Source organism: Lemur catta, chromosome 4 (assembly GCF_020740605.2).
Source record: "Lemur catta isolate mLemCat1 chromosome 4, mLemCat1.pri, whole genome shotgun sequence".
In the NCBI taxonomy this organism is placed as follows: domain Eukaryota; kingdom Metazoa; phylum Chordata; class Mammalia; order Primates; family Lemuridae; genus Lemur; species Lemur catta.
In genome coordinates, this window is record NC_059131.1 from 108,265,207 (window position 1) to 108,283,143 (window position 17,937).

General features: G+C 39.6%; 1 protein-coding gene across 1 annotated transcript in view; it reads left to right on the plus strand.

Moving 5' to 3' along the window:
• Positions 1-513: 513 nt before the first annotated feature.
• LOC123637393 (coiled-coil domain-containing protein 144A-like) overlaps positions 514-17,937 on the plus strand; it is a 42,597-nt gene continuing 25,173 nt past the window's right edge. The window contains exons 1-5 of the mRNA XM_045550582.1: positions 514-548; positions 3,845-3,938; positions 4,583-4,749; positions 6,667-7,623; positions 16,861-17,151. Coding sequence (XP_045406538.1) covers positions 4,693-4,749; positions 6,667-7,623; positions 16,861-17,151 — 1,305 coding nt within the window. The 5' untranslated portion in view covers positions 514-548; positions 3,845-3,938; positions 4,583-4,692. The remainder of the gene's footprint in view (positions 549-3,844; positions 3,939-4,582; positions 4,750-6,666; positions 7,624-16,860; positions 17,152-17,937) is intronic.

Below are 17,937 nucleotides of genomic sequence, written 5' to 3' on the forward strand. Positions count from 1 at the left end.
GAGAGAATAAATACAATGTGTTCTGAAGTGCGTTTCTTTTTTTTTTTTTTTTTTTTTTACAGGAGGAGACAACAAAGCCAGCAGGTTTCAGAGAGGAAAATGGTATGAGTATTATTGAAAATGCTCCACGAGAGCAAAAAAGTAATGTCAGTTATACTGTAATGCGTGAAAATAGCAGAAGCGGTAAATCAGTGAATATCTCTGAGATTTTTCCATGCGTAAATACTGTTATAAAGGCACCAGTTAACGTATGTGGTTTCAAATGTAACCACCATTTCCTGTAATTATTTTTCTTTTCTTGTATTCCTTCATACGGCCTAGCTTTTGTTCTTTTAATCTGCATCAATTGTGAAATAATTTTTTGCTATTAATTTTATTGCATCTAAATAAAAGTGAATGGCAGTAGACTTGTGTAGGTATTTGAAACATACAGTCACACATGTTCTCATCAATGACTCTGTGAATGACATTTTACAGCTAAGATGTCCTTGTTAACGTCTGGACCGAAGGAAGAGGAAGCGTCGTCACCTTGGGATTGGGATTCGGAGGTACTGTGTTTTGTTCTTGTTGTTGTTATGCTGTTAAAATCTAAGCATTGAGTGAAGTTAAAATCCAAGAAGGGGTAGTGTGATGTCACAGTCTGACCTCTGCATTTGCATAAAAGGGCTGATCGTCTTACCATTTTTAGCTTATAGGTCAGAAAATAATGGTGTGCTGAGGACATGACAGCTGTGCAGTATAATTCTGCTCGTTTGCTGCATAGTTTTAAGAGGCCATCATACTGTAGGGTAAAAAATAAGGCTTAGAAGTGGGAAAGAATCAATTTGGGCTTTGAAGTATGTTGACCTACAAGCTAAAGAATTCTTCCGGGTCAAGCCGTGGCCAAATGTTAAATTGCATGGTACATGTGAACGTGTGAAAGGTCCAATGACATTCAAAGAGAAAGAGTTTGGAGTAGCATGTTTTGGAAGCTGGCATTAACAAAGATAGTGCCTGAAACCTGAAGATTTTAAAATGTTGGGTAGTCAAGTCAAGATGTTGAGGAAAGAGGAGATGGAAAAGTGTGAGGAATAGTAAATGCGTGAGAGTTTAATAACAGCAATTCTATTTAGTGATATTTTGATGAGTAGAATTTGTTTTCAAAAACAAAATGCGCTAAATATATTTGTGGCTGCTGTGCTTTTACAAGGGGAGGTAGGAACTAGTGACGCCGTATATAGTAAGGGGACAGCTGTGGAAAGAGCTTGACCTCTTAGATAGAAGCAGCTGCTGCACAGTGGTACCTGGACGGAGGAGAAGTCAGGTGACACGTTAGCATCCTGGTCATGTCACTGATTACACTAGGCATGAAATCTGAGGGAACTGCCAGGGCTGTGCCAGCAGCGGTGGATAGAAGAGGGAGGGAGGAGCAAGATGAGAAGGGTCTACAAGAATGAGACCTGTCATTCTTGACACCTGTGTCTCAAGGAGCCCTTCTGGGATTCGGTGCTGTCCTCTCACATGTAGGCAGCCTGCCCAGAATGTGCCAGCTGTGAGATCGCTCAGGTCCCCGAGATTCACTGGTGCCCTCTGGCTGCTGCAGTCTGAGTGGGTTGTGTAGCACATTGGTGTCAGTTCCAGTGAAATGAGAAACTGAAGGGCTGAAGCTCCCTGGGCAGCACAGAGGCACACAATGGGTGCGAAAGCAGTATGGTGCCCACCACGTGGGCTGTGGTCTGTGGGGAGGAAGAAGGACCTCCAGGGTGCCAGCGGCCTTGTGCTCTGTGCTCAGGATGCTCCCAGTTCCCTGAGGGCAGCTTCAAGCGTTGTTAAATCTTAAAAAGCGATGATCTGACTTTTCACTCTCACCTCTGTATATATATATAGAAGGAATTATTTTCTTACATTTTCACCTCATTATTAAGAAAGTAATTGTGTTCTAAGTATGTTAGGGCTGCATGATGCAATTCTGCCAGTTTATAGCATTCCATTGTGCAGGCAGTATAGTGCAACAAGTAAGGCTTAGAAGTGACAGGGAATCAATTTGGTCTCTGAAGTATGTTTATCTGTAACCTATAGAAAAATTGCAGGTCACCCCATGGCCCGATGTAAGATTGTTTGGTACTTCTGGATGTGTGAGGGGCCTAATGACCCTCAGAGAGAAACAGTTTGGATGAGAATTTTTTGCAACATGAAAGTTCAAATGATAATACTTGATACATGAAGGTTTTAATGCATTTGGATATTCTAGTTTCGGTCTGCAAGGACCATTTCAGGAGAAGGAAATGTATGGGTAATAGTAAATATAGGAGTGTCATAGTAACATTTTGGTTTAGTGATGTTCAGGTAAGTAGAATTCATTTTCAAGAATAGAATGCATTGAATATATTTGTGGCACCCATGCTTGAAATAATGACAATGTATAGTAAGGGCACAAGTGTGGAAAGAGGTGGAAATCTCCTGACCTCTTAGAAGCAGTTGTTGCACAGTGGTACCAGCACTGAGTGGGAGTCAGAAGATAGGTTAGTGTCTTGGTTGTATCACATACTGTCCCTGGAATAGTGGAAAAAATGATTCATCCTCTTGGACCTTTAGTGACCTCATTCTTAAAAGTCATACTAATATCTACCTTGTATGTATGGGTGATGAATAACTGTGATAAGAAATGTGAAAACAGTTTTTAACTGAAAGTGTGTATACAAACGTAAGATCAAATGATCACACTGGTGTTCAGTGAGTTAATAAATATCAAGGGTGTTTTTTGTAAATCTGAAAGCAGTAGCATCCAGAAAAGAATTGGGAAGTTAGAACGGGCATGTGGCTTGTTAGTCTGGGGTATGTTAAGTTTCAGCAGACTATTACTGGAGATGTGCTATAGGAATATAGTGATTTGGCACTTGATAACCCTCCAGATAGGATTTTACATGTGTTGACCTTGAATAAATTCTTGTTACTCAGTACAGATTATGTGCTTAGTGGTTAGATGCTGAATGTACAAGATGAACTCTGTTACTGCAGTGGTAGGAATAGAAAAGGTAGTAAGCAAAAAACATTTGATAGTCCTTATTAAGTGCTCCATATAAAGAAAACAGAGAAGGTTAGGTTAGACAATATTAAAGAGGTTCGTAGTTAGGGTGGAGCTGGGAGTGAGAGTGTAATTCTGTAGTCAGAGAAGATTTCTCTGAAGGTGACATTTAAATGGCCAACTTTCACATGGTTGAAGAAGGAACCAGCCATGTGAAAGTCTAGGAGGACAACATTGTGCACAGAAATCAGTGGATCACATTTCATCATTTTACCTGTAGGATCCTGGAATGACCAGGAAGCAGGAAGAGGGTAACCATCATCATCATCATTTTTATTGACATATTCCAAAGTTCATATCATGCCAAGTGTTCTGTTTTAACACTAAAATGTTTCTAGAATTAGAAATATTTTAAATGCTTAATGCAGAGTGTATTATAGCAAATGTGTTTTATATATATATGTATATATATATGTTTTTTTTTTTTTAGTTGACTTTTTTGGTGGGGAATGCAAAGTCGAGTTAGGCATTTTGAAGTTAGTTCTTTGTTAAAATATTCACATGAGTTAATATTTTGTCCAGAAATCTGTTTGCTTTGGCATTCTGTGCTTGGATTACAGAGTCAATATCCCATATGAAGATGAGAGGTAAACTTTATCTAGAGAGCATAGATGAAGTATTCTATTGAAACGTTTTAATTTTCAATAGATATTTCTCCTTTTAGATCTGACTGGGTTTAAAATAGGAGATTCAGATTTTTTTTTTTTTAGAACATGATGGAAGTCTTGATGAAACTTCTTTTTTTTTATTGAAACTCATTATTGATATAAATTTTGACAGAGTATCTCAAAGAGTCCTCTACAGAAGGATGTTGGTCCTTCATCTAGGGCTGTAGATCAAAAAGGAAGAAATACAGTAAATGGACAAATAGAAGGTAAGAACCATATTTGTAAAAAAAAAAAAAAAAAAGTCATTTGGAGAACATTTGTTTAAAAACATGAGCCCTGATCTATTCTACCAGGCCAAAAAAAAAAAAAAAAAAATCACCTATTAAGATACCTAGTAAGGAAAAGGAGAAGTGAAATGGTGACACATTGTAGATCTTCTCAGGTGCTAGCAACAGATGAAATTGAGAATGTCAGTGAAAGGAGCTGAATCGTTAGTTCCATTTCAAGATGGTCTAAGACCTGGGGGAAGTCAGGAAATAAGGAGGAGGCAAGGAGTCAAAGAGGGAATGAAGACTGGGGAAGGGAAAGAGTACAGGGAGTATGCGAAGGAAGGAGAAAAAGGAGGATGTAAAAGAAAGTGGTCAAATAAAATAATTCTTCAGAAAATGGAAGAACAGGGGATTAGAAAGGTGGGACGAATATAAAGTGAGCGTCCAGTGCCAAAACCTGACAGAGAAGTAGAGCAAAATTTTCCCATTCTACCTGTCCTCCTCCTGTTGTGAAGGCGTTGATGGTTGAGGCCCATGATCCTGCAGAGCTCCTTTTTCCCTACCATAGAGCAATACAAGCAGATACGGTCGGCTATCCATGGGTGTAATTTAATGTCATGCAAAATGTTGTGACTTCATAGGTTCATATCATGAAAATTTGAGTTCTTCACCACACAGTGACAGAGCATCAAAAGTATATCTAAAAGAAGAATTACGACAAGATACGCAAAAGTTTAAGAATGAGGTAGACATGTTACAAGTAGAATTACTGTCTGTGGAGAAAGAAAAAGGTCTGCTTGAAAAAGAGGTAGGGGTTCACTTACTGCTACTCTTTGTTTTTTCTCTTGATCAGTTCTTGATCCATTTTGATTTTCTACTTATGATATGAAAAGCTCATATGTAAAATAGGGTTTTCCATATATGTAATTGTGTGTAGAAATAGATTATTTCTGCTATGTACATGATTGGATTTCAGGAAAAGTTTCTCATAATCATTATTTCTTCATCAACCTAACTCCCTCTATCAGTCTCCCAGGTGGCATAAGGACTGGGAAACTACTAATAATTTGGCGGTATACCATGTGACCACCTGCACCAGGATAAGCATAAAGAAAATTGATAAAACTATCTATTAATAATGAGCTCTAGGGTCCCCCTCACCCCATTTACTGAAAGATGAATTGCATTCATGGAAAGAACACAATGGGAATACATTGGGAAGGACGCAGTGACTGAGAGGAGATACAACTGTGTCTAACCTTGAGAGTTGCAACAAATGTGGCCAGCCCAATGGATCTCTGAATGTGCTTTTATGTGTGCAAGTTGATCAGTTAAGTCAAACTTTTGGAGCTTATAATTCCATCATGACCACTTTAAATATTTTGGACAATAAATACACATAACTTCCACATATTTATTTCAAAATCACCACTCTCAAATGTTTCTGTTGAATAGGAACTTTATATTATGTTGTTTAATGAAGTATGGTTAGATTTTTCATATATGATTTTATAAGTAGCATAAATGCTCAGCCAAAAATTTAGTATTTGACTCCAGGGTAGAAAGCTGAGTTCTCGACATTGAGTTTCAGTGGTAGACAAAAATCTGGAGACATTTCTTCTTTAAAAGTAAAAGTAGAAGAGGCCTCCCACCCCGCCCCTCTACGTCCAAGGCATTATATTACTTTGACAAAGTCACACCTTTAATTTATCTGACAAATTTGGTGAATTTCTCTGATAATTTATGTGACTCAGCATGATGGCATCGCTTCGTCTCTTTTGGTGCCATAAAATGCTAGGTAATACCACTTTAGGAATACCACTTTTGGAGGAATCATTTCATCTTTCTTGGTTTTACTGCCATTATCAGTAGATAAGGGAGGTGAAGCAGGTAATTACTCATGCGGTACATTCTCCATCCATAAATTTTTATGTCTATTGAATATGGAATTTGGGGAGCATCTCATTTTTCAGAATTCCGCACTGGCAACTCAGCAGTTACACTCTGCCCCTTGTGTTGTGGCAAACTTGGTTGATATATTTCAGTGAACACCATCATTTGTTTTGAGATCCCAGGATCCAGATAAGCGTAGAATGATAAAAGGCAGTGGGGAAAAGAATAAGCTGAGTGCAGAAGGGGGAAAGCTTCCTTTGTCGTCATGAAGCCCCACAAGGTCACATTCTCTAAATCTGGCTATTTAGTGGAAAATCTAGGTGATAGCAAAAGAAGACTATACAAATGTTAGAAAAGTAGAGTATCTATAGAATATTCCCAGGAAAAAGGAACGTAAAGTACTTTGGGAAATTTTATCTGTCCAAAGATAGGCAGACCTAAGGCTCTCACCATGGGGGTAGTATAAGGTTAGATATTAGAGTGCAAACCCAATTTTTAAATGTAGTCAAATTTATGAATCTTTCATTCTATGCCTTTGGGTTTGTTGTAATTCAGGGAAAGGTTTTTCCAGTTCTGAGATCCTTAAAAATCCGGTAGTGGTTTCTTTTTTACTTTCATGGATTAATTGTTTTCAAATAAATTTTTGATCCTGTGGGAATTTATGCTCTATAAGGTTGGAGGGTTTGCTCCAACTTCTTTTCCAGTTGTATATCCACTTATTGCAACCCTTTCATTGTATAAATGGACAGGTTATCTTTTAATTTCAGAGGAAATCATGATAGATAGGTCCTTGTATTGAGAGATAGCTAAAAGCTTCCTTGGTTTTCCATAGATTTCTCATAGCCAAGAAAGAGAAAAAGATCTACCCCATAAGAATCGCATGTTGCAGGAAGAACTTGCCATGGTGAGAATGGAGAGAGACAAAATTAAAAGTCAGAATGAAGAAAATGAAAAGAAATATCTAAAGGACATGGAAATTATGAAAGAAAAGTATGATGACGTTTACATGACTCTACTGCTGAATTTGGAAACATTAACTAAAACTGTGTCTCAGTATGGTGAGAAGCTTTGTGTTCTCACAGCTGAGAATGCAATGCTAAAGTGTAAACTGGAGAGTGAAACACAAAACAAGGAAAGACTGGAAGAAGAACTTGCCTCATGCCATTCCAGACTGACTGCCTCTACACGTGATCTTGATGAAAGTGAGACATCAAGAAAACACCTAGAGCTTGCTTTGTACACAGCAAGACACAAGTGGGATCACTTACAAGACAAAATGAATTTTTACATGTCGAATCTAAAAGAAAACAATGAGATTCTTTCTGAAAAACTTTCTAAAGCAGAAAGTAAGATCGATAGCCTGGAAACGGAGCTCCATCACACAAGAGAGCTCCTCCGAGAAAAAACGTTGTTTTTAGAAGTTGTACAAAGAGACCTAAGGCAAACACAGTGCCAAACGAAGGAAATAGAACAAACGTATGGCAGTGACCAAAGCAAAGTGAATCCACACATGGGCAAGCAGGAATCTCTAGAGCAGAGATTCTGTGAACTACAAAGAGAAAATATGTTGCTTCGACAGCAACTACATGCTGCTCACAACAAAGCTGCCCAGAAAGACGAGACAGTAACCAATATCCAGGACCAGCTTCAGGATATTGTGAAACAAAGTCAAGCTGGCAGTGACAAGCAAAGTCTGCTTCTAGAAGGAAAACTTCAGGAGCTCACCAATGAATGTGATCGTTTAAAAGAAACAATGTGTCATTTGGAAAAAGAGTCTGCAGAAAGAACAGTAAGTACACAGAATGGTAAATGTTTTTCAAATCTCCTGAAAGAAAATTGCAGATAATATTTCATTATGGGTAAATGTTGAATCCAGCTGGATTCAAAAATATCTAGAATGATAAAAGTATTTGCTCTGTCAGCGTAGAAACATACCTTGTTTCCAGCAAATAGATGGGAGAGATGCTGTTCTTTGAGGAAAGACATCAAGTCACCTTCGAAATTCTAAGAGGTTAAGCTACAAATTTTCAGTATAGACTAACATTAATAGTGCAGACTTACACTGTGTAAAATGCAATTTCAATGTCTTTATGTTGCCCCATTTTAACACCATGATGAAGCAGATACATGGAAATGTTTATACCTGAAATGAGTATTATGAAATTAAGATTCAGTGAAGTGGGTTACTCTGACCATTAAATTTAGATTCCAGAGATGAACTGAAATGTACTGCTGTATCTTGTAATACTTTGACTTCAGTAGCTTTTTATATGTTTTAGTTGGCATAATTTTATTTTAATTCATGTCTGTTTGACTTATATCTGAAAATATTTCAATTTGAAATGATGTACTGTTTATGACCTATCAATTCTTCAACAGCAGTTTACTTTTATTAAATCATAAGATGGTAGTAACACTCAGCAGAAACCAATCAGGCGGGTGGGGAGAGGAGGGGACACGTAAATTCGCAACTAAAGGGTACAGTGCACGCTGTCTCGGTGATGGGCACACTTATAACTTCGACTCAAATTGCACAAAAGTAATTCCTGTAACCACAGCATTTGTACCCCCGTAATACTCTGAAATTTAAAAAAAAATCATAATGTACTACTGAATTTTAGCAAAACCATAGTTGATTTACTCTTCTCAGTGTTATTTTTTATTTGCTTTGTATATTTTTACACATAATTTGCTCATAATTGTCATTTCAAAGCTCAATCACTATGATTTGGAAATAACTTTGTCTAGTATAAAGATAACTATAGCTATCTGTGATTTGTGAGTTTGGCATTGGATCCCCATTTTCAGACTAATGAGGTGTGGCAGGATTCACATCTAGTGGGGATGGAGTGAGTAGGGGAGAGAGATAGGAGCTGAAGTCAGGGAGTAGGGTGGAGGCCAGGTATGCTAGGACCTTGAAGGCTGTTGGAATTTTGCTTTTACTCTGACAAAGGAATCTATGGGAAGGATTTGAGCAGGCAATTGAATATGTGAGGAACTCTGAGGTTGATTTAAGCTTCTGATAAAAAAGAAGGAAAGCATTTTACAATGTAGACTCTCCTACCCCCATCGGTCCCTCCCACATACCCATTTCTTTTTGAGACTTCATTAGATCGTGGAACATTGCAAATTCCTCAGGGGACAAGTGACTAGTGGGCTGAATCTGTTGATTAAGTAACAGGATAGCAATTTGGCAGGAAGCTGACACTTTCTGTGATCTCAACTGAATTCAGTCATAAACAGGAATGTGTACACATGAGGAAAAGAAGGTGAATCAGTATATGTGGTGATATTTTTCAAAGTATGTATGTTAGAGTTAGATATTCTTAACGTGATTTAATAATAAGGTGATTTATAAAATGAGGTAAGAAAAATATCTTATCAGGTACTTGTGAGACATCTACAAGAACTGGCTACTACCTTGAAAAAACAACCAAGGCCAGAGGCTTTTGTAGAGGTTTCACCGTGTCACGTTAATTTAGAAGATGGGACAGGTTCAAAGAAGAAAATAGATCAAATCAAAAGTCAAGTATGTATGAAATGTAACATGTCAACAGTTCATCTATAGCTGGTTAAGTAACATAAAGTGTTTATGATAGTGATTTCAGTGTGTAGCTTTCATTTGTATTTTTATTATAATTGATTTTATTACAGTTATATATCTTTACATGCATTTATTTTCTAAACTCTGTCATTCAGCCATTTTTTCTTCGAATTGCATATGGTTTTTCTTATAACATCTTTAGGAAAATTCAGAATTAAACATCATTCCTCACAGAAGTTGAGAGTCTTTTTTGTTGTTGTTGTTCAACTGTGATCTTTAGTGATTTCACTATTGCTATGGTGAGGGAAGCCTGATTAACCAAGAGGATAATGTTTCATGGAATGTTCCATAATATTTTCTGATTTCCCATTTTCAGTTTTGAGAATGGACACAGGATCTGTGTATATGTCTTTCATGGATTTCGGGGTAACTTGGGTTTTTTTGTATTGCTTGTTTTTTGAGACAGAGTCTCACTCAGTCACCCTGGGTAGAGTGCTGTGCATCAGCATAGCTCACAGCAACCTCAAACTCCTGGGCTCCAGCGATCCTCCTGCCTCAGCCTCCTGTGTAGCTGGGACTACAGGCACTTGCCACAATGCCCGGCTATTTTTTTTTTCTTTCTTTTTTTTTTTTTTTTTGAGACAGAGACTCACTCTGTTGCCCAGGCTAGAGTGAGTGCCGTGGCATCATCCTAGCTCACAGCAACCTCAAACTCCTGGACTCAAGCAATCCTCCTGTCTCAGCCTCCTGAGTAGCTGGGACTACAGGCATGTGCCACTATGCCCGGCTAATTTTTTCTATATGTATTTTTAGCTGTCCATATAATTTCTCTCTATTTTCAGTAGAGACGGGGTCTCGCTCTTGCTCAGGCTGGTCTCGAACTCCTGAGCTCAAACAATCCGCCCGCCTCGGCCTCCCAGAGTGCTAGGATTACAGGCGTGAGCCACCGCGCCCGGCCGCGGCTAATTTTTTGTTTCTATTTTTAATTGCCCAGCTCAGTTTTTCTATTTTCAGTAGAGACGGGGTCTTGCTCTTGCTCAGGCTGGTCTAGAACTCCTGACCCCAAGTAATCCTCCCACCTCAGCCTCCCAGATTACTAGGATTAGAGGCATGAGCCACCGCACCCGGCCTATTTCAGGATAACTTGTATGGAAAGGCTATCTTTAGTGTTCTCCAAAATGCAAATATTTAGGCTGATTTACAAACTGTTTCAAAACGTAGACATTTCCTTCACCTTCCTTTCATTTACATGGTTTGTAAAAGCACAGAAGAAAAAAAGAATGAAATTAGGTCTTTCCCAGCAACATGGATAGAACTGGAGGCTATTCTCTTCAATGAAATAAGAGAAAAATACCACATGTTCTCACCTGTAAGTGGGAACTATATCATGTGTACACGTAAACATAGAAAGTGGAATAACAGACATTTGTAGATTCAGAAGGGATTGAGGGGAGTCAGGGGTGAAATGTTATTTAATGGGTACAATAAACACCATTCAGGTGATGATTACATTAAAAGCCCAAACTTCATTCATATCTACACAGTATATCAATATCACAGAACTACACATGTATGCCCTAAATATATAAAAAGAAAAACATTGTTAAAAAGCATAGAAATATTAAGATCATATATAGTATGCACATGTAAAATAGAGAATTAAGGAAATATTGGGATATAATACACATACCATACAGTTCACTCATTTAAAGAATAAAAGTCACTGTCTCTCAGTATCCCCACAGAGCTGTGTAACCATGATCACAGTCCATTTTAGAATATTTTCATCACCCTAAAAAGAGACTCCATAGCCCTTAGCCACTCACCCATGTCCCTCCACCTTCTGCTTCCTAGGCAACCATCTTCTAATTTTTGTCTCTGCCAACTTGTTTGTTGTGGACATTTAATAAACATAGAGTCATAGAATGTGTCATACTTCATGACTGGCTTCTTTCCCATAGCCTCATGTTTCAGGGGTCGTGTGTGTTGTAGCACATATCAATACTTCCTTTCTATTTTAGTTGAGTACTATTTGCTTGTATGGTATACCAGTTACCCACTCATCGGTTGCTGGACATTTATGTCGCTTCTGCTTTGGGGCTGTTTTGAATAATGCAGCTATGAAGATTCATTTCCTAGTTACTATGTGGACATATGTTGTCATTTCCCTGCCACAGGATTTTATCCTCAGAGTTCTTTGGGCTGGAGTCACCATCTCTCTGCCTCACTCATGCCATCCTTTCTGCCTTTTCAGTTTCTGTTCATCTAGCCTCATTTATTCAGACCCGGCACACAATTTCCCCTTCTCTGTGAAGCTTTCCCTTGCTGACTTTACACTTCAGCACTTGTGGTCTAGTCTGTGCAGAACAATCTAGCTCTTAATTTTACATTGCTTTTACTTTTTCTCAGAGTCCCCTGGCCACTCCCTAGCTTAGATTCAGGGCTTGGGAGAGTCAAGGTGCTTTCTCCTGGTGTGGACGGTATGATTCCCCAGCGGGAATGTGGAGCTCAGAAAGAAACTCATCCTCACCTGCATCGTGGATCCACTCCCCGTGTTCAGCCACTCCTGGCCCTGTGAGCTGCTTATCTTTCTTGTCCTTCCCAGAATTTGGAGTATTTTTTTTGCTTTTCTATTGAACTCTCATGTTGCCTCTTGGATAATATACTCAGGATGTGGTTGCCTACACGCTCTTTTGGTTCGTCTAGGTGGATAACGTGTGCTGGTAATGCTTCTGGTCAGCCATCTTGAAAACAATTGGATCAGTTCTTAATGTCTTAACTGCTGATTCATATTCCGTTGTTTAGACACACAGGCATTTTATGTATCCATTCATCACTTGATGGCCCTTTGGGTTGTTTCCATGTTTTGGCTATTATGATATTAGTAATGCTGCTAGGAACTTTCATGTTCAATGTTTGTGTTTACGTATCTTTGCAATTCTCTTGGTTGTATACTCCTGAGTTGAATTGCTGGATCATAGGAAATTAGATCCAGCATAGAGATTAATGATCTCCGCTTAATCTTTTGAGGAGCTACCAATCTGTTTTCCAAAGTGGCTGCACCATTTTCCATTCCCATCAGCATTGTATGAGGGCTCTACTTTCTCCACCTCCTTGCCAACACATATTTTCTATCTCTTTGCCCGAAAACTTTCCATCCTAGTGTGTGAAGTGATACCTCATTGTGATTTTGATTAGCATTTCCCTAATGAGTACTGACTTTAAGCATCTTTGGATGTGCTTATTAGGCATGTGTATATCTTCTTAGGAGAAATGTCTACTCTTTTCCCACTTTTAAATTGGTTTGTCTTTTTATTTCTGAATTATAAGTGTTCTTTGTATATCCTGGATACAAGGCCTTTATCAATACATGATTTTCACATATTTTCTCTCACTCTGTGGCTTGGTTTTTCACTTTCACAGAAGTTTTAAATTTTTATACAGTTGAGTGAATCTATTTCTTCTTTTGGTGTTCTGTCTTAGAAATCACCACCAAATACAGTCACAAAGATTGATGCCTCTGTGTTTTAAGAGTTTTATGGTTTTAGCTCTTCCATTTAGCTCTCCTATTTGGAGTTAATTTTTAGACATGGAAATTGGAGGGAGTCTGCCTTTAGTCTTTTGCATGTGGATGTAGAGCTTTCCCTGCACCAGTTGTTGCAAAGATGATTCTTTTCCCATTTGGGTGGTTTGTTAACCTTCTTGAAAATCAATTGGTCATAAAGGCAAGGGTTTAATTTTGAACTAACCATTCAGATTGTTGCTCTGTGTCTGTTCTTATGTCAGTACCCAGTCAAATTTCATGAGAAATTTTTTGCAATCTGTTGCATATTACCAGTTGTCTTATGTAATAGTAAAAAGTCAATGTATTGAATGTCTTCATTTTTTGCTTTTCGAAGGAGCTTATGGCCAGCTTATGCCTTGCTGACTCCACAACTTGAGTGGAAATCAGGCTTACAAAGACAGAGTCCGTTCGTTCAATTTTCTCCACTCAAACCTTTAATCTGTCACCCAGAGCCTCCCTCTTCACTCCCATTTCCATAAGTTCTTGGTCATGGGCTGTGCTGACTGAGTCTGCTATTTATTGTATTGTGTTTTATCAACTCATTATAATTCAGAGAATCATCTGTAGATTTTTATATCTAAGAAAGAAGATTAGGTCTGAGCTGTCAGCTTTTCTCATTGGAAATTAAGTTCATCCATCATCTTTCAGTTCACAGTAGCCCCTCTTTCCACCTGGTACCTGGTTCTTTAGTATAACACTGGCACTGATCCTATTCTTAGCACATGTACCCCAGAGGTGTAGATGGGTGCCAGTGGTGTCAGTGGGGTGGCTGGGTGCGTTGGTGCCTGGGCCTCCAGGTAGTGTGGCCCAGCAGCTGTGATGACAGTGGCAGGTTGGTCCTCACGCTCCCAGGTGGCACATGTGGCACCGTTTGTGACAGTAGCAATGGTGTGCCAGTCCTGAGCCCCTGGGTGGCACATTTGTGTGTGCACTGATGGTGGTGGGCAGGTCAGGGGAAGGTCAGGCGAAAGAGCTGTCAGCATTGCCCAGTTGGGAAGGCCTATCTTCCAGACCCCAGATTGTCGGGGTGGGGGTGGGCAGTAGCACTGTCCTCAGGCCCCTGAAGGTGCACCGGCCTGGGAAGGGCGGGCTGATCCTCAGGAACCTGGCTTGTGCATGTGGGCACTGGTGATGGCAGCAGCTAAAACAGGCAGGCTGGCCTTGTCTTCAGGTTCTCGTGTGGTGCATGCAGGTACCAGCCGCAGCATGTCAGGTAGGCTTGTCCACAGGATTTGGTGTGGTACATATGAGCAGGCCAGTCCTCACGTCACCTGAAGGTGTGCACAGGTGCATGGTGGCCCTGCCGTGGAGGGGGTGGGGTTACCGTCATAGGCCACAGTCAGGTGGCCCCCAGGCTCTGGGGAGCATGCACCTAGGTTCCCTTTGTCCTTGGGCAGATTCTCTCGTGGGCCAGACCACCTATTCCTAGAGATAGAGGGTGCTATGTGAGCTAGAGTTTTGGGGACCCAGCCACGCCTCTTGGTCCAGGTGGTGCACGATGCTATAACCCTCTAGGAGAATGTAAGGAGCTGTCAGCGGGGCTCCAGGCATGTGCACATGCAGGGGCTGCAGGACCACAGGGTAGGTGGAGCTTAGCCTGGTGGGGCCTGGGTGCTTACAGTGCAATATCCTGCAGCAGCTGGGTCTCAGGGTTGAGTGCGACTCAGCGTGAATTGCCTCTTGGGCATAGCCCGGTTGTGTGGGCTCCAGGCAGCTCCCTTTGTTAGATTCAGGACCTGCAAGGGCTGAGGGCTCTCCATGGCTAGGATTGCAGGTGCCCTTGGGGGATTGTGCATCGCTGGGGATAGGGGAGTCTGTCCTGGCTCTGAGCTGATCCTGCCAGCCTGGCTGCTTTGCTTCCTTTTCATTCCTTGTTTAGGAGGGTCCCTGCTGAATTCCAGTGTTGTCTCTTAGAGGAGTTCTTCAAGGCATCTAAGCTACTTGTTCTGTGGTCCCTCTCTGTGGAGTAGTCAAGTGCTAGGTGCCTCCATCAGCCATCTTGATGACATCTCTATCTACGGGATGAGTATGAAAGAAGGTATGGAAAAGTTTTTAAGCCAGGACAATCTACCCCCTGGCTGCATGCTTTTTACATTTCTCCCACTTCAAAAACACACCACTTCCTACTCACTACACCCAGAAGTGTCATTGATTGTGGCTTTACACACAGGCTGGAAGCTCAAGACCTGCCATTCCAGATGGATGTACTCAATGTATATCATTTTTGCACTATTGTAAAGTTACAAAATTATAATTTTAACCATCCTAACTCAGGGACCATCTACATATCGTAAATTGAAATGTGGACAGGCTGAAAATGGGAAACTAATATTTGAACCCAAGAAGTCCTGGATCCTTGCTATTTAATTTTCTTTAGCTTATCTCTCATGTTGATTTTACTTTAGCTGCTGTGTAGCAGCAGTGCGCTTTCTTCCAGGTTTCAGTATCATTTCTTCACTGGCCTTGACACCCTCCCTGTCATCCTGTACCAGGGCCTTCAGACTTCCACTAACAGTCTCCTGGAAGACCTTTTGGTTTTCATTCTTATTCTTGTCTAGGTCCTTGGAACATCCTCCTTCCTCCTGGTCCCAAGGGATCCTACATGTTTTAGTTGTCTAATGTCAGCACGCCCTATTTAGTATCCATGTCTGTACCAATTCTCTATTGCTGTGTAACAACCCACCTCAAAATTCAGTGTCTCCAAACAACATGATTTTGTTCACAATCTGCAGTTTTAAGCAGGGCTCAGAGAGGCCAGCTCATTCCTTCTCTTACTTGGCAACAGCTGGGGTGACGTGAAACTGGGGACTAGAATTACCTAAAGGCATGTTTGTTCACACATCTGGCAGTCAAAGCTGCCTTGTGGCTGGTACTCTAGCTGGGGTGCTCAGCTGGAGCTACAGGAGGATTCACCATGCGGCTTGGGCTTCCTCACAATATGGCGACCGTGTTCCATGGATAGGCTTCCCTAGAGAGAGCTGTCAGGTGGAAGCTAAATTATGTGTTCTAACCTAAGCTTACAAGTCACACAGCAGTTCCACCATGTTATAGTCACTAGAAACCAGTTGCTAAAGTCAGTTCATTTTCAGGAGAGGGAATTTCATGGCAGAAATGTCAAGCAGTTTGTAGACATGTTTTAAAACTATCACTTCACTCACTTTTTTAAAATCAGATAATCATTACAGCTAAAGGAAAATCATTTATTCCAACTCGGTACTGCTGAAATTCTACAAAGTATTTTTGGTGGTGGTGGTTGTTTAATGTGCTCCCTTATTTTGTCTAAAGAATCAAAAGATTATAATATAGTGCTATTGAATAAAGACATTTTTGTTCAAATGAATGGATTTTGTCACATTTATAGTGGGAGATGATTGCTTCCTAACCCCAAGGATCATCACTCCTGGGAATGTAATTCAAATGATCCTAAGACATTTGCCGTTCAGAAAAAGGCTTATGACATTAGAATGCATATGTCCAGGATTCATTAATCTGAGTCTTACTTTGAAAGTCTTTTTCTGGGAGCCATTTATTGACTCAGGCCTAAATAACTCAATAAGATATCCCTGAGACTTCTCTAGATATTCTGGGGAATAGTCATGCAAGAAGGGGCATGAGACTTTCTATTACGAGCCATTTCAAGGATGAAAGAATTGAATCAAGCATAGAAAAATCTAAGATCAAGTGCAAATGTTGTGTGGCAAAGAGGATGAGACTAAAGACTCTGTTTTTGTGATTGGTGGTGGTTTTAACTTTGGTCTTGATTTCCTGAGCAATTCAAGTGTCTGTATTTCAGGAATCTAGTACAGTATAGATAAAATTTTCTTGCAATTAACTTTATTTCAAAATGTGTTATTAGTTTTCTGTGAGGCTATTGTCAGCCTACGTCGTTACCAAACTATATTATTTTGTTCTTGCAGATTGATCAACAAAAACAAGCACTGGAATTTCCATGTTCAAAATGTGGACGTCAATATGCAAAGAATCAAGTTGTTCAGCCGGAATCGTTACCTAAGGAAATAATCCAAGAAAGATATGAGAAATTACAGACAAAGAATATGAGGTTGAAGCAAGCAATAGTAGACCTCAAAAATTACATGGAAAGGAATATGGTAGACCGTCATCAAGCTGACCAGTATAAACGGGAGATTAAAGCAAAAGCCGAACAGACTGTTGCAGAACAATTCAAAAAAATCAATCTGTTTTTGCAGGTTGGTTCATTTACCTGTGATGCACTTTCATTTATTTCATTGCAGATTATATCGTAGATATATACATTGTATGTGTTTCCTCTACTTCCCCTACGTAATTTACTTTGTAGATTTCTAGAAGGAAATTGCCATCTGTTTCTCCCTTTAAATTTTTGTTTCCATCATCATTAGAACTAATACGGTCTTTCAGAGTAATGATTCTCCTCCTTAGAGTCATTTGATTATTAAGTCCAGTTGTCATAAAACAAGATTATTAGGAAAAGAAAAAAAACTTATGATTTAGAAATTATCCCATACTCTTGAACTGTTTTTAAGTTATATTGCTCAGGTTTTACAATTTTAAATTGATTCTATAATTCTTTGGATTATCAGATTACATGCGTACTATTTTTAAGAATGATCCAATTTTTTTCTTTGAAAAACATTGTCTTTATACTTATCATAATTGTAGTTTTTTGTCTACAAGTATCCACAGATTTACTGAGTACAATGTGGGTGGTAGATGTACTTATCTATTTTCTACATGATATTGTAATCTAATTTGATTCCAAAAAGTTGCCAGTTTTTTCTATTTCAAAATATTAGGGGTATATAAATATTTTTCTTACATGGATAGCTTTTGTAATGCTTGAGTCAGGGCTATTAGTGTGCCTATCACCCAAAGAGTGTTCATTGCATCCGTTAGGTAGGTTTTCACTCCTCTCCTCATCCCCGGTTTCCCCTGCTTGATTTCCAATGACTTTTACTTCCCTCTGTGCACATGTGTGCCCATCATTTAGTTCCAAT